This window comes from Phocoena phocoena, chromosome 3, assembly GCF_963924675.1.
Source record: "Phocoena phocoena chromosome 3, mPhoPho1.1, whole genome shotgun sequence".
In the NCBI taxonomy this organism is placed as follows: domain Eukaryota; kingdom Metazoa; phylum Chordata; class Mammalia; order Artiodactyla; family Phocoenidae; genus Phocoena; species Phocoena phocoena.
In genome coordinates, this window is record NC_089221.1 from 115,395,061 (window position 1) to 115,412,521 (window position 17,461).

General features: G+C 46.6%; 1 protein-coding gene across 2 annotated transcripts in view; it reads right to left on the reverse strand.

Moving 5' to 3' along the window:
• The window catches only part of SPOCK1 (SPARC (osteonectin), cwcv and kazal like domains proteoglycan 1), a 558,187-nt gene extending 542,375 nt beyond the window's left edge, over positions 1-15,812 (reverse strand). Inside the window, exons 1-2 of one of the 2 annotated variants that reach the window (XM_065873450.1) lie at positions 15,676-15,812; positions 14,890-15,075 (exon numbers count right to left, since the gene is read on the reverse strand). In XM_065873450.1, the coding sequence (XP_065729522.1) occupies positions 14,890-15,075 (186 nt within the window). In that variant the 5' untranslated portion in view covers positions 15,676-15,812. Of the gene's footprint in view, positions 1-14,889; positions 15,076-15,675 lie in introns of those variants that run through there. The other variant, XM_065873451.1, reaches the window with a different exon arrangement.
• Between the last annotated feature and the right edge of the window lie 1,649 nt (positions 15,813-17,461).

Here is a 17,461-nt window from a genome sequence, read left to right on the forward strand (position 1 = left end):
AATGATACCATACAGCAATTTTCTTTCTCTGACTTTTACGTCATTTAGCATAACACCCTCAAGGTTCATCCATATTCTCACAAATTGCAGAATTTCCTTCTTTTTCATGGTTGAATAATATTCCATCGTGCATATATCCCATATTTTCTTTATTCATTCATGTATCTAGGGGCACTAAAGTTGTTTCTGTGTCTTGGCTATTGCAAATAATGCCACAATGAACGTAGAAGTGCAGATATCACTTCAAGACAGTAATTTCCTGTGTTTTCATGTAGAGTTTTATGGTATCGGGTCTTTTATTTTGGGGCGGGGGGTTATAGTTGCCTTACAATGTTGGGTTAGTTTCTAATGTACAACAAAGTGAATCAGCTATGCATATACACATATCCCCTCCCTCTTGGACCTCCCTCCCTCCCTCCCACCTACCCCCATCCCAACCATCTAGGTCACCACAGAGCACCAAGCTGAGCTCCCTGCACTATACATCAGGTTCCCACTAGCTATCTGTTTTACACATGGTAGTGTATATTTGTCAATCCCAATCTCCCAATTCATCTCACCCCCTCTCCCCCCACCGCCATGTCCACATGTGCATTCTCTACATCTGCATCTCTATTCCTGCCCTGCAGATAGGTTCATCTGTACCATTTTTCTAGATTCCACATACATGCATTAATATACAATATTTGTTTTTCTCTTTCTGACTTACTTCATTCTGTATGACAGACTCTAGGTCCATCCACCTCTCTACAGGGAAGAAGCTCCTTGACATTGATCTTGGCAGGAATTTTTTGGATATGACACCAAAAGCACAAGCAACAAAACAAGTGGGACTACATCAAACTAAAAAGCTTCTGCACAGCAAAAGAAACCATCAACAAAATGGAAAGGCAACCTATGAAATGGGAGAAAATACTTGCAAACCTTGTATTGGATAAGGGGTTAATATTCAAAATATATAAGAAACTCATACAACTCAATGACAAAACAAAACCTGATTAAAAAATAGGCTGAGGGGCTTCCTTGGTGGCGCAGTGGTTGACAGTCCGCCTGCCGATGCAGGGGACACGGGTTCGTGCCCCGGTCCGGGAAGATCCCACATGCCCCAGAGCGGCTAGGCCCGTGAGCCATGGCCGCTAAGCCTGCGCGTCCGGAGGCTGTGCTCCGCAACAAGATAGGCCACCACAGTGAGAGGCCCTCGTACCGCAAAAAAAGTAAAAATAAAAAAATAGGCTGAGGAACTGAATAGACATTTTTCCAAAGAAAACATCTAAATACCCAACAGGTTCATGAAAAGACGCTCAACAACAGTAATCATCAGGGAAATGCAAATCAGAACTATAGTGAGCTATTACTGCACACCTGTTAGAGCGGCTATTATCAAAAAAAGAAGAAAGAAAAAAAACAAGAAATAGCAAGTGTTGGCGAGGATGTGGAAAAAAGGGAACCCTTGCTCATTGTTAGTGGGAATGTACACTGATTCTGCCACTATGGAAAACAGTGTGAATGGTTCCTCAAAAAATTAAAACTACCATATGATCTAGCACTCTCACTTCTGGGTATACAGCCAAAGGAAATGAAAACAGGAGTTTAAAAAGATATCTGCATTCCTATGTTTCTTACAGCATTATTCACAATAGCCAAGATATGGAAACAACCTAAGTGTCCATCAACAGATGAATGGATAAAGAAGATGCGGTGTATATATGCAATGGAATATATTCAACCATGAAAAATAAGGGAATCCTTCAATTCGTGACAACATAGGTGGAACTTGAGGGCATTATACTGAGATGTCAGAAAGAGAAAGACAAATACCATAAAATGTCACTTACATGTAGAATCTAAGAAAACTAAACTCACAGAAGCAGAGAGTAGAATGGTGGTTACTAGGAGCTGGGGGGTGGGGGAATTTGGGAGATGTCATCAAAGGGTACAAACTTGCAACTAAAAGATGAATAAGTTCTGGGGATCTAATGCACAGCATAGTGATATAACCAACTGTATTATATAGTTTGAAGTTGCTAAGAGCCTAGATCTTAAATGTTCTCACCACAAAAAAAATAATGATGATGATAAGTATGTGACATGATAGAGGTGTTAGCTAAAGCTACAGTAGTCATCATACTGCAATATATACATGTATCAAATCAACACTTTGGACATCTTAAACTTACATAATGTTACATGTCAACTGTATCTCAATTTTTAAAAAGTGCACATAAACAGGAAAAAAAGACAGTAATTTTATGTCCTTCAGATATATTATCAAAAGTGGGATTGCTGGATCATGTGGTAGTTCAACTTTTAATTTTTTTAAGGAACCTTCATGTTCTCCATAGTGGCTACACCAATTTACAATTCCACCAACACTGCACAAGGGCTCCCTTTTCTCCACATCCTCACCAACACTTGTTATCGCTCGGTGTTTTGATGGCAGCCATTCTAACAGGTGTGAGGTGAAAGCACATTGTGGCTTTGATTTACATTTCCCTGATAATTAGTGAGACTGAGCATCTTTTCATGTACCTGTTGGCCATTTGTGTATCTTCTTTGGAAAAATGTCTGTTCAGGTCCCTTTCCCATTTTTCAACTGAATTTTTTTTTTTTTTTTTTTTTGGCTATTGAGTTATATGAGTTCCTTATATATTTTGGATATTAACCCCTTATCAGATAGATTGTCTACAAATATCTTCTCCCATTCTGTAGGCTGCTTTTTCATTTTGTTGATCGTTTCTTTTGCTACAGAATCGTTTTAGTTTGATGTAGTCCCATTTGTTGACTTTCACTTTTGTCGCTTATGCTTTTGGTGTCATATTCTAAAACTCACTGCCAAGACCAATGTCAAGGAGTCTTCCCCCCTATGTTTTCTTCCAGGAGTTTTACAGTTTCAGGTCTTATGTTTAAGTCCTCAATCCATTCCTAGTTAATTTTTGTGAGTGGTATAAGATAGGGGTCCAATTTCATTTCTTTGCATGCAAATACCCAGTTTTCCCAACACCATTCATGGAAGAGACTATTTTTTCCCAACTGAGCTACCCTAGTTTATTTTTGTTCTTAGCACTTGCAACCAACTGTTGTATCTTAATCTGTGTATTGTTTTTCTCTCTCGACTAGAACATAGGCTCCACAAGGGTAGGCAAGTACCTGATACGTAAGAGATGAAATGGATTATGAATTAGATTGTGAAATTTGTTTTTAAAGTCTACAATCAGTAAAACAAAAATGTTGCTCCCAGTGAACTTTCATACACTAATGGAGGGAGAGTAACTGGCAGAACCATTTTTGGAAAACTATTTAACCACATCTCTGAACACTGAACATTCACCTACCTTATGAGCAATGGATTCCACACCTAGGTATGCACCCGAAAAAATGTACACGTAGATGCACCAGAAGACATGCCCAAGAAACTGCTATTCCATAACAGCCAAAACCCAGAAACTACCAAAGTGTCCCTCCACAAAGGAATAGGTAAATTAAGTTGTGGAGTATTTACACAGCACTGAGAATGAACAAACTACAGCCACACATAACAATGTATCACAAACTTAATGCTGAGCAAAAGAATCCAGCCACACACACAAAAACACCTCCTTATAATGCCATCTATAAAAGTATAAAAACAGGAAAATAATCTGTAGTGTTGTAACTCAGGAGAGCTCTTCCCTGGGAGGGGAACAGGCAGGGAGTGTGGGGCTCACAAGACAGACTTCTCAGATGCTGGTAACATTCTGTCCCCTGACTGGGCAGCTGGATGTATGGTGTGTTCACTGCGTGAGAGCACATCAGGCGGCACATGCATGACTGGTACCCTCACCCTGCACATCTTCCACTCCAGCGAAACATACTCCCTACCTATGCAGGGCTGCTGAGGACCAGGACTCTTCTGCGATTCCCTCTCCACTCGCTACAGGCCTTGACCTGGAGCCAGGACAAGGCTCAACATATCCCGTTTCAGCATTTATACACATCAAGTCCTGTCTCACCTAAATGCTCCACCTCGATTGTATTGACTGACACCCTTTTGTTGCCAGTGTCTGGGTCCTAAACTCAGGCAAAATAGCAGGGGCCGCTCATGTATGTCAGTAAGAGTTGAATTAAGCTCATGTGGCTTGACCACCAGACAGATTCAGAGAAGAAGGCTTATGTGACTTTCTCCCAGAAACATGGCCCAGGTCCCAAGGCCTCTGGACATCCAGCTTGCCGGGACTGCTCTCGTCCCTTTGTAGACCAGGCCTTTCCCTTTGCAGAGGAACCCTCAATAGACACCAAGCACCTCTGTTTCTTCTCTTGGTCTTGGACAAGAAGGCTGTAGACTCCAGAGGACAGGGAGGATGTTTTGCTCCCTGCTACATCTTACTTGCCCAGCACAGTGCCTGGTACATAGTAGTCTGGCCAATGAGTATCTGTGATATGAACATATGAATACATGAACAAACAAACAAAACTACTGAATCTGTGCACCAGGCTCTGGTTACTAGAAAGGTGAGAATCTAGGTTCAGGATGACCGTGGAAACAAAGAAATATTTTTTAAAACACATGCAAAGGTCTTTCTGAGGTAGGAGGAACTTTTCAACCACCAACTTAATCTTATAAAAAAAATAATAAATCACACAATTTATCTAACACCAGGAAAGACAGCATTATTTTACCTTTACCATGGATAGCATTTTCACTCTTTCACTCATTTCGTCTCATTCAAGATAGCTGGTCAAAGGTTACAGACCAGGTGCAGAGTCACAGCAAGGCTGGCCGGCTCAGATGGGAAGCAATGCCTTGGCCTGACGGAAGTACTGGACACACCAACCCCACCAAAGTCACAGAGGAATCAGCATGTCCCATGAGCACAGAAAGACCTGGAAACGTCCCAATTATCCCTTAACAATGGGGCTATTGAAACACTCCAAATAACCACACAAGTCTGTTCAATACACTTAACTACTTTCTTCCTCTTGGCAATAGTTTTGTCAATTGTAGGTACCATTAATTAGAGGAAATTCAGCAACATAGAGTAAAGCAAAGTTTGAGAGTTTGTTCAGTGGGCAACAAGGAATACTGCCATGTCCTGTTGATCCTCATAAATTTTCTAAACTTTGACAAGTCTTTGCTTTTATTGTTCCCTGATCTTTCCAAAATGATCTGGCTGACCAAGCATGAAGATTTACTATACCAAGAAGAGAGCTGCAGGTAGTACCACTGTCCGGCCCATATCCCTCAGACCTTCTCTGTCTTTCCAACTGATAGTACAGTCTTCCCTCTATATCCATGGATACAGAGCCCATGCATATGGAGGGCCACCCGTACTATGCCATTTTATATAAGGAACTTGAGCATCTGTGGGGTTAGGTATCCACAGGGGGGACTGGAACCAATCCCACGCTGATACCAAGGGACGACTGTGATCTGCATCTCTGTGCCCACCTCCTGTGAGAGTGAACACTGTTTACTACATCCACCATCTTCAATACCCACTTCTCCATAAACCAAAGCCAATGTCAGAGTCAATGGAGTCAATGTCCTTCAGTTCATCTGTGCACAAAACATTATCAATCCTGCTAGAGAAGATGCAAAGTCAGACCAGAGTCGGCTGTGATCAGGCCCCTTTGGAGACAGGAAATTTGCTGAGATGACCACCTGGGAGTTTGTCATGGAGAAGGTCCCACATCAATTCCACCAAGCTCATGTGCATAAGCAGCCCTGATGCCCTAGAAGCAGTGACAAGTCAAAAGTCATTCTACTCCAGGAACATTTCACGACAATGGCTGCTGCGGAGACCTGTGCACATACACACATTGGAAAGCAAGCCCTTTCTTTCTACTGATGTCAGTGGTAGCCCTGTTGACATAAGGGGGAAATACAGCACTCATGATTTACTCCACATCTTCAAATGCTCATTTTGTCTAAACTTGTATTATTCATTGGCGCTAACGGTGTTGGCTATTAGGGATGAATAATAATTCTCCAGGGTTTTTCTGAAAATACAGTCTGAGAACCACCTGCATCAGAATCACCTGGATTGCTTATTTAAAATGCAGGTTCCTGGGTGCCACCCTTGACCTATTCAAGACTGCTCTGGACTAGGGGGCTGAGATCTGCATTTTAAACAAGCCCCACCAGTGATTTTTTTTTCAATATTATAAAGGTGTAAGCCTGAGAACTGCTGCTCTAGCACCTTTCTCTGGGCATCTTCCCTTTTGTTTTGGCCATGAAGGGTCATCAGCAACTTGGCCTGGCCTTTCTTAGACCTGAGTTAAAGTGATTCCATTTACATGGTGGAAAAGGAAGGGTAGAGCTAAAATACAAAGTGGAGTCATTTGCTCTCTGCCTGTTTGTTTTCTCCACGCTTTATCTCTGCAAAGACTGCCTGGAACACCTGCAATAAGCTCTACTTCCCTGCTCCAATCATAGGCGCCAATGGACTTGGCATCAATTCCTGCTCACCCACCACACAATTATGCTGGGGAATGTTGATGGTGTCTTCTGTAGTGTGACATGTCACAGATCACACAGGAAGAGTTTGCAAATTATTACAAATAATTGTATAATATGTCCTTCCTTCCTTCCTTCCCCACTGCACCAAAGAAAACTTTGTCCTAAAGGATCAAGGGAGAGGGTCTCCTGAGGGACGTATTTGCATAGAACCCTAAGAAGGGAACCCAGTGAAGTTAATTTGGACATCAGTGTTATCCTTCCAGGAGAGTCCCCAGTAATTCACATCACTAGTCTGTGAATGCACCTTACCTCCTCCCTCAAAATAAATCAACATCCTGACGTCTGTCGCAAGGACACTGGAAGGACCCAGACCCAGGGGCTATGATGCCACATACTGTCCAGCCCTCCAACTGCATGCATGTCTAAACTCTGAGCCTTGTGTGTGGAAATCTTGGTTTCCATCTTTAGCTTCCAAGCCTGGCATCCAGCTGGTTCTCAGAAATGGGAGTGGACAGACCGGGGTGGGGATGAGGGCAAGGAGCAGTCCATATATACCAGTCTCGTTTTTGAAACAGAAACTTCACAAATCACTCTGCCCAAGAAATTCTATGGTACCCTGATTTCTAAAGAGCAGTGGGAACTGTAGGAGCTCTAAAGCCCGGGACACTTGACCACAGAGGGAAGGAAAAACTCATGGGCCCCAGACACCAGAGGAGCAGGAAGTCTTTTTTAAAGGGGGAGGCAGGACGAGGGCTATTTACACGACAGAGATGTCTGTGCCAGGACCTACAACCAGAAAATTTAAAAAACGAACCACAGAGAACCGCAGACAGCCTTCCAGCCAGCAAGGAATAAAGACAGGCTCAAGGAAAATGGAACCAATTTCCCCAACATTTCTCCAAGACATGAGACAGAAAGCAACATCTATAGCTGTGCGTCAGCAACTCACCCATGCTCCCAGGGCCCAAGGTAAGAGAAGTGACCCTCAGAAATTGTTATCAGAATCACAGGTACGCCAGTCACTGAAAGATCACGAAAACCCCACAAAGCAGGTATGATCACTCCAGTTTTGTTTGTTTGTTTGTTTGTTTTGATTACTCCAGTTTTACAGATGAGGAAAGTGGTGCTGTAGCCAAGACCCAAGCTTATTCATGACAAGACTGGACGGTGAGCACAGGTTAAGAGGGGCCTCTTCACCAGGAAGAGCTTTGCACAGGTTCAGGGACTGTACCTGAATCGTGAAGGGGGTGAGCTTCTCTGTCAGGCTCACCCTGCCTCTCAACAGCACGGCCCATCTGTTGGTAACCATAATCAGTCAATTGCTAACAGAATGAAAGACACGTGTCAAAAGCCAGCATGACTTACTGGGGCCAGCCCTCTACAAGGAACAGGTCCTCCTCAGCCTGGAGGTGTGCAAAGTCCTGGTACGGAATAGTTCACTCCCTCGTTCATTCATTCACTCAGATTCAATCAAACATTCACTGAGCAGATTTCTGGGCTGGGCTCAGTGGTAAAGATCTGGGGACAATGAGCTCTGTACATCAGAGCTATAACTAAAAGGAGTTATGAAGTTGTAAGGTCCTGCTTAGAGATAGGGGTTAGACCAAAAAAAAAAAAAAAGATGTTTTTCAATGTGTGTGTAACCTAGAATTTCCACCTACCAAACACTATAATCGCACATGTGCCAGTAATTCTTCAGGCTTTCCTTTCCCAGGGATTCATGGAGAGATGTGCTTAAGTAATCATTCAAATCAGTAAAATGCTAACAGACCACCTACTGTGTGCAAGCCATGATAAGACTCAGGCTCTTACTTCAGGAAGAATACAACTATTAAAGAAGCTAAAATATAAATACATACACCCATAAGTTGAGGAATAATGCATGAAAGTGTAATAAGAGTTGTTAATATTAATAAAAATAATAGCCTCCACTTAATACTTAACACTTAATTGAGTATTAAGCCAGACACTGCTAACAGCTTCACTTATATTAGCCAATTTACTCTCCATGCCAACCCAGGGAGGCTGATCAACACAGTGGACTCCTGTAATGTTTGCCCACAAGGCATCCATTTCCCCTTAAGAAACTACCCTTTAACCTTCCTTTAACCATGTAATCCAATGCAGTTCCCACCACCATTCTATGCCCAGGTCCCAGCCCCCACCCCAGGACTAGGCATGTACCCAGACCCAGCCAATTAGCATATATTCTACCAACTTGCCCACAGTGATTTACTGGAGAATGGGTGAATATAGGTAAGTCTGACAAGTCTCAATTCTGGGATTTTTGTGGCAATATGGAGACATAAAAACTACAGTATGTTATGAACGTGTAGTTGCCATGAGTCACCACATGGAACTAATCAGCCTGAGAACACAACCAACATGGGGAAATAAAGCCCAAAGATGGGGGTGGGAAGATGGGGAAGTGGCAAGAAAATGATAAACATACACACACAAATCCGGTGGTGCAACCCGAGCCCATGGATCCAGCCTTATCTAGATGCATAGTTTATCAGTGGCATTTTCAGTTACACGAGTAAGTTTTCTTTTCCATTTAAGCCAGCTTGGACTAGATTTCAGTCACTTACCGTTTGGAGTCCTCACCAATATAAAGTGGTCGTCCCCCACTTATTAAATGAGAAGTCAGGGATTCAGAGAGGACAAACAGCCTGAAACTGAATTAACTGTCTAAGGTTTTTTTTTCGGGGGTTGGGAGGGCACAATGACTGTGTGCACTGAGACCAGAAACCTGCAAAAGAGTCAGCCTGTCAATTGCTCAGGGCCTATTTTTCCCCTTCATCCACCAGTTCCAAGGTGGAGACACATGAGTCGCCCGGCTCTGGTCCCTTTTCTGCATTGTGAGTTTATTTCTTGTTTACCTCTACCCAGAGGGAGTAGTCCTCTAGGGTCCCGGCTCCATCCAGGGGTCTATTAAACTCTTCCTTCTGGACACTGTCTTCTTTCTTAGTAGTGCACAAAAATGGTACACCCTACAATTGACGGCATCTTATAGTGGAGGAAATATGACCAAAAACAAATACGTGTAACCTTGCGCAAATTATTCAATGTCTTACAGGAAATTTCTTCCATTTGTAATGATCTCACCTGGGGAGATGAGACCAAGTATGAGCTTGGGTCTGAGGAATTTCCTAAGGAATATAAAGTCACCTCCCCAGGGCTTCCCTGGTGGCGCAGTGGTTGAGAGTCCGCCTGCCGATGCAGGGGACACGGGTTCGTGCCCCAATCCGGGAAGATCCCACATACCGCGGAGCGGCTGGGCCGGTGAGCCATGGCTGCTGAGCCTGCACGTCCGGAGCCTGTGCTCCACAACGGGAGAGGCCACAACAGTGAGAGGCCCGCATACCGTGCAAAAAAAAAAAAAAAAAAAGTCACCTCCCCAGAGGAAAGGTAAAATGAGCCATCCTGAAGGTGTTCATGTTTAGATATTGAGTGTGTTTGGTTTGAAATATACTACAATGAGTAAATGAGTAAGAAATGATTTATTATAAAATATTTAACTACTAACATTACTGTGTCTCCCCAAGCGAGATCAAATAGTTGAGCTAATGTTTATGCCCCACTCTTCCAGGGGAGGGGTACAGGTCTGGTGATCCATTTGGGACCAGTTCTTGCTTTTGACAATAATCTCATCAGTATCCAGGAGAGTACTTATCCTCCTAGCAATCCAGTTCTGCTGAAGCACTGTGGAGGCAGGGTTGGGAGGCCCAGGAGACACAGGGGAACTCAGCCTGGGAGGGTCAACTAGGGCAAAAGCTCTGCCATCCTTGCCAGGCAAAAACTAGGTTCTGTCTACAAGGGCAAACTGAAGGTTAGGACAGAAAATACAAGAATGGTCTTAGGGCTATCAACTTTTAAACTGTCCCTTTATAATGATTCCTGTGAAATAATTATTTCTATCAGTGGTCGTCTAGTACAGGGGATTTAAGATAGTGGGTTCATTAAAGAAAGTCAGGATGACAAACTCATTTAATTCTCCTTGAACCTGTTTAATCAAAATGATTTTCTGCTACTCTCTATTACAAGCCAAGTTTCTGTGGTGACAGATTAATGACTGATCCACTAAGCCACATCACCTCTCTTGTCACCAACCCCACCGACTAAGCCAGCCACCATTCTGTCAACAAGCCTCACTTGCCCTTGAAACTCATTATAGCTGAGACGTTAAGATCAAATGAGCAGATCAGATGCTCACTGCCACCCCAGTTCTGCTACAGAGACCACCAAATCCCACAGCGTGTGCACAAGAAGGAAAAAGCACGTGGGCTGGTCCTGTGGTCTCATTAGAATTAGAAACTCAGGTCACTCCGGAGTAAGATAAATGCCAGCCAAGGCAACACTTGAGTCTTCGGGCCTGCTAAAGGTAATTATCCCGGAGTTAAATGTCAGGGCTAGTTTCATGAGTGCAAAAGAAAGAAAATGTCATGTTTGGTGTAAGCAACAGTATTATTTTAATCAAATCAGAAGCTCATTATTAGCAGAAGATAAGGCCTGATGTGACCCCGACAATAAGCTGTGTCCAGCGCCTAGCTTCCCACTCCACTCTGTCTCAACCTAAGGCTCTTCACTGATTTCCCTCAGACATAAAGCAGCAAAGACTTGCAGTGTGATACCAGTGGAGGCTCACAGCCAAAATCTACTCTGCTCTTGATGGGCTGCAGTGCAAGAGTCTCGCAAGAGTCTAGAGTCAGACTGCCTGGGTCCAGTCCAGCTGCTCCACAGCCTAGCTCTGTGGGCAAGAGACTTCACCTCCCAGTAAATAAGAACAACAGGACTTCTCTCCCAGAATCGTTATGAATATTAAATGAGATACTATATGTAAAGTACCTTAAACAATGCCTGGCACACTAAGTGCTGGATAAATGTTAGGTATCATCTATTTCTGCAATGTTTTCTTTTTTTTTTAATTTCAACCAGCACATATTACCTTTATAAGAAAAAAACTTTAAAAAAATAACAATAGGAAAGAAATATTGACAGCGTAAGTTAAAGGATTTCATCCAGTAGACAAGTGGTTACCTGAGAGAAGAGATCACATTTATTTAACTTGCTCACCCTTTTGGCCACTGCCTAGCACATGGTAGACAGTCAAATATTTGCTGGAATGAATGGACGTACAAATGAATGTAGGAATTAACAGAGGAAATCTCCTTATAGGAATGGTTATGCAAAGCCAAATGAGATTCAGAAAAAAATCAGGAAAATGGTTGTGGCATCCTGACCCCTCAACCTCAAACCACAGAGGATTTTAACTCTGCACGCCAGTTGGAGCAGCTGGAGGTGGGAAATTACTGTACAACTTAAAACAAACACCTGCCTTCTTTATCTTCTCCTTCTTAATACTATATCTGTGCAAAAGTTTGGGTCTCCATCTGGCCAAAACATCCCAACTGCTAGTCTTTATACAAGAATAATGACCAAACTAACAGGCCACCAGTACACTTAGGAGCAAGCACCTGTATGTTGTTATATTCCTCCTGGCTCCATTGCTCCAGGCAACAAGCCACAGAGTAGTTGTGAAAGTCTGACTTCTGGAAAGAAGGCGACAGATTATTTGTGTATCTAGAACAACAGGACCTCTTCAAAGCATTAAGTAGGAGCTATCAGGTCATCTCTGGCAACATCACAGCACACTCAACAGGCAGGGGAACACGGAGCACACGGCCCGCCACCATTTCCATTTCAAATTTAGCCAATAACCACCGCCAATGGGTATCATCAACTCTCTAAAAGGAGCCCTTAGTTTTCAGTTTCACAAGTTCAAAAATCCCTTCTAAATATCTCTCTCCCAAATGCAAAAAAAGTGACAAGTCAGGGGAAAGGCAAGAAGTTTTCTTTCACGGTGACTTTCAAAACCAAGCATCGTAACAACCTCAGGGCCCGGTCTTTCAAAGTTATCAGTGGTTTCCACAAAACTCAAAAACAACAGCAGAGAAGCTGAGCTTTGCTAACCTCAAGTAAGGCCTGGCTCAGTGAAAAATGACCAGGCTGGCTGAGCAATGACACCATTAGCTGGGGCTTTACCGACTGTCCACTGAACTACTGGCTCCTGTAGGAAGCAAATTTTAGTCCTTGGTCCCAGGGGACCGAGGCTCTGTGGTCATTCCAAGTAAAAGGCCCAACTGAAGACACTCAGACTTGGCCTAAAAGAGCATCTAGTTTGCATTTCACAACACTTTAAAGAGGTTAATGGCATTAAATTATGTCTGACCCACAGCTAGCAACAGAAGACTCCAGGAAGCATATAAAATGGTTGATGATTGAAGATATTTGTGATTTTGAAGCATTTTGGATGTTTTTAAAATAGTATGCTGGATTAAGTTATCATTTTAAAAGAATATATGCTGCTAAAAATATTAGTTTAACACCTAAAATTGCTCCAGAAACAAAAAAGCAGTGCATTTGAACATAGAAGCTTTTCTCTTTCTGTTAAGCTTTGGACATTTTTACAAGGCGGAACGTCCTAATCATTCTAAGAATTACCTAGAATGTTCATTTAAAATATGGATTCCCAGCACTCATCTCAGAGCTATAGAATCAGAATCTCTGAGGAGGAAGGGGTGAGTGTGGGTGCTACAATTTAACAAGCACCCCAGGTGAGAGCTTCATGATCAGCCGGGTTTGTATCAATAAAAACACTGATCCAAGAATTTAAAATGTCACCATTTGCAAGGAAGATGAGAAGTGAAGAAAAGCCCAATCTTTCAAAATTTAAATCTGAATGGGAAACAAGAATAATTCCATATTTATGATACACCAAGACTAGAAAACCTTGAACAGACACAAAAGCAGAGTAAACCTTTCCATACCCAAAGACCAACAAGCACAGCCGCTTTCCATCTGACCCAGCTGCCACGCAAACCAAGGCGTGTGCAAAGGGGCCCTTGTCCTCCACACCTGGCCCAATTCTCCAGCTCCAGCCGAGTTAAGCATCTGCCCTGTTCCTCAACTCTATCTAAAATGTAATGGCAAAAGAAAGAAAAAAGCAAGATAGTTCCTATCCTATATGAGTCTGGGAATGGAAGCTTCCTTGGGGCATCTTTTGGGCATCTTGGCCATCTTTTTCAGCTGCAGGCAAAGGCAGTCAGTGCAGGGCTCCTTGGAGCGGAACCAAAAGGGGATCGAAGATGGTTAACAGACTAGATCAGGGACAGGAGGACGTGTGGCAGGGATCTCATGGTGCAGGGTGGTGGGGGGAGCAATAAGCCCTCAAATAACTTGTTCAATGAAAGTGTTTAATAGCCTCTTTCAAGGAAAAGACCACCATCAACTAGAGGGAGAGGGAAGAGGAACAGAGAGAAGAGAGATAAGTAAACCCCCGCTCAAGGCCTAGGCTCCTGTGGAATGGGACCTGGAGAGGTGCTCTTTAGAAAGTCCTAGAAGACACCTGGATTCACTGGATTCCTCAGGCCCTCCCTCTGCAAGGACTGGGCATGACGGGCATGGGGCTAAGAGGAATCCAGTGTAGGAGGTGACTCGCACACATCTCCCACCTCAGGGAGCCCTGTGCCAAGAACAGGGGCTCGGTGGTATGGGTCTCTCCCAAAGGCAGGAGTTCCCGATGTTAAGTATCATCAAAGTTTTTCCTAGTCCCCTAGAAGCGAGAGGCCCCAGCCACCTGGGGCGGCCTTTGAAAGAGCCGGCAGCAGCTCCCACAGCACAGAGGGGATGCCATCTGCTGGAAAGACTGTGTCAGGTGCCTTTCGTCCAGCATCCTCTGGGGCGTACCTGGGGAGCCGCCCCCAGCCTGCGGCAGAAACAGGCAGCAGATTGCCTCTGGGTGCCCAGGAATAACTTTCTCCCCTCCTACAGCTCCCTCAGAGGAGCAATCCTCTGCCACCCAGGCTCCCCCTCACGGCGGTGGACCAACTCCACGAGGTGCCTCCTCCTTTTCCCTTCCCCTAAAGACGCCAAGGGTCAAAACCACCATGCTCCCACCCAACATTTCATCAGGCCTGTGGCCATGACTCTCCGAACCTCCTGGGACACCTGCCTCCCTACTCAATGAGCTGAGCTCACCCCAAACCTAACCTCTGCAGCAGGCATTCTTCTGGAACACCCTAGAGATGGTCTAAATAGCCGCTGCCTAGGGAGGTCTTCCAGGGGGCTTGGCAAAGTCAACCATCAGCGTTAGGAGATCTCAGAAGCTTAAGGAGCCTCTCCCTCCGCAGCTGCTCGCTATTTACACCATGTTTAGTACAGTCACCTCCCCCAGTCCGACAAATACACACACCTGGGCCACAGGTAACAGGCGGAGAGCATCAAGCCTTCGAAGTTCTCTTTAAAGTTCCTCTCAGGCAAGATGAAGCCCAGGAACCCCGAACCCACAAGCTGCCGGCCAAGTCTGCCCCAGTGCCCTCCCCACCCACTTCAGAGGCCCCCTCTGAGAGGCTCCCCCGCCCCCCGCAGGGCCCGGCGGCGGCTGTACTCACGTCTCGAAAGCGGTTCCAGTACTTGTCCCGGTCGTACTGGGAGACTGTGCTCAGCCACTGGTCATTGTCCAGGAAATTGCCGTTGTTGGGGCCCGCGCCTCCTGCGAGCGCGTCCAGGTGCCGGCTCTCGACCTGGAGGAAGCACCACGCCGCGGCGGCCGCCGCGAGCACCACGATCGCTGGCATCTGCGGGGCAGGGGCAAGCGGGGGCGGTGAGCGGGAGGCCAGGGCGGTGACGAGCCCCGCACCGGGCTCCCAGGACTGAGCGCCTCCGCCACCGGCCCCCGCTGTCGGCTTGGGGGGATCTCCCAGCAGGGACAGAGTCAGCCCTCGCACACCGGGGGCGGATCTACAGACCTAGGGACCCCGCTCATGAATGGGGGGCTCAGTTACAAATGAAGAGGCTGCGTCACAAATTAGGGGCCGCTATCAAACTACAGAGGACCTTGTCATCTATTCTCCGGGTGCCCCACTGGCCGCCACTCTCGGATAGGGGCTTCAGTAACCCTCCCCAAAAAACGGAGAGCCCTCGATCCGCAAGCGGCACTCCCAGAGACGGTGCACAGAGCCCCGGGGTAGGAAGACGGGGAAGAGGGCTCCGAGCAGCAGTCCAGGCTCCGGTTGAATGGGGTGGTGGTGGGGGGGTCTCCTCTCGCCCGCCCTGCCGCCTCGGGGAAAGAGAGGCGCGCGGAGATAGCCCCAGGCCCTGACCCGCCAGCCCCCAGGTGGCCGCGGGGAGGTCCCAAGTACGCCAAGTTGGGGCGCGGGGTTCTGTGGGACACGTACCTTGGGGCCCGGCCCGGGTCCCCGCGTCCGAGTTGCTCAAGCTCCTGTGGCGCGGTCGCCGAGAACGCTGATCGGCGGGCTCGCTCCCCTGCGCTCCTGCTACCCGCCGCCCAGAGTCCTGACGCTTTGTGAGCCCGCAGCGCTCTGGCTCCGCTCGCTCGCAGGCTCGCTCGGGCGCGGCGTCCGCGGGCGGAGGAGCCCGAGCGCACGAGCCGAGGCCTCTGGCGACCCCTGGCGGCTGCGCGCTGCTGTGGGGCGCGCCTGAAAGCCCCGCCGCCCCTGGTCCAGCTGCCAGGGATCTGGTTAGCCACATCTCAATGCAGGGATGAAATAAGCTTTCAGGCCCAAGCTGGTGAGAGACAGCTGAGGAGACTGAGGATCAAGGCCAAGAAGCGGGCCAACGTTTGAGGCATTCTCAAAAGCAAGGTCGTAGGGCCACTTAAGTCAGAATCACCTTGTTGGGGGGAGGGGAGGGCTTCTTAAAAATGGGAATTCCTGGTCCACGCCCCAGACTTGCTGAATCAGCATTCCTTAGGAGAGCCTCCCCGAGGTGAGTGAATTTCTGCACTGCCCATCCCAGGTCATGCACCCACCCGCATTTCTGCACGTCCATGCCCTATACCATGCCACCTGCTGTCAGTCTCTTAAAGACAGTCCTTCTGGCCTCCATTTCTACCATTTCCACAGCTTTGTGTCACCACATTGACCCTGTGGTCATCCCTTGGTGTTCTTATACAGAGAAGCCCGTATCTACTTCTGTCCCCGCCCCCTTGGGAACTAGCCCCAGCACCAGCCTATTGGGTTTTCCTAGAGGGGAGGGAGGGGACGGAGAAGAACCAGGCCAGGCTTCAGGGACAGGACACAGAGGCAGGAGACCCAACCCCCATCGGCTTTCCAGATCCTCAGGCAAGTCTGATCAAAAGGGCTGGAAGGCATTCATGCAGCCCCTGCCTGGGTGCAGGGGACACCTACCTGCTGCCTTTCTCCTGTACAATCTCAACCCATTCCGCAGACAGCTGGGTGCTCTTTTAGCACAGGGCTGACGTAGTCACCCATCTCCCCTCAGCACACTCTTAAATCTCTTCACGTTGCTTTCTGATAAAGACTAAACTCAAGACTAGGGCTCCAGGCCCTGCACAGCTGGCTCTGCCCACCTCTCCAGCTGCCTCTCATGCCACCCCCTCCTCCTTCCTTGACTTCCTGGACAGGCTGACCTTGGTATGGGCCTCCGTGGAGATGGGTTCCATCCATCACTGGGTGTTGACCTCTGCCTGGGCCGTTGACCACACCCACCCCCAACACTGGCCTCACTGATTTCACCCCTTGGCTTAATCACCCTGGCTTCTCCAGGCAGACTTGCTGAACCTGTGGATGAGGCCAGGATGCTGGTGACTTTCTCCTTGAGAACACAATGCTTCTCAGCGGTAAGCTTACTGCGCTTGAAATCATTCACTCCATGTCTGTGTCCCTGGCTGCCTGGAGCTCTGTGAGGGCAGGGGTCAAGTCTGGCTTGTTCACCACTGTCCCCCGTGCCCAGAGCCAAACTCGTGACATGAAGCAACTGCTCAGAAAATACTTGATGAATGAATGAATGGTACCCAACCATAGTCTGGAACCTCACGCTTCTCAGCCCACATGCCCAGCGTGTGCGATACGGTCAGCTGTCAGTTGTACTGCAAATAATTTGGTTGCATGTAGTTTAATGTGTAGAAGTTGGATTATGAGTTTTTTCCTAAAAAGTAGCAGATGCTTATCCCAACATTACTCTCACTGATTTACATTCCTA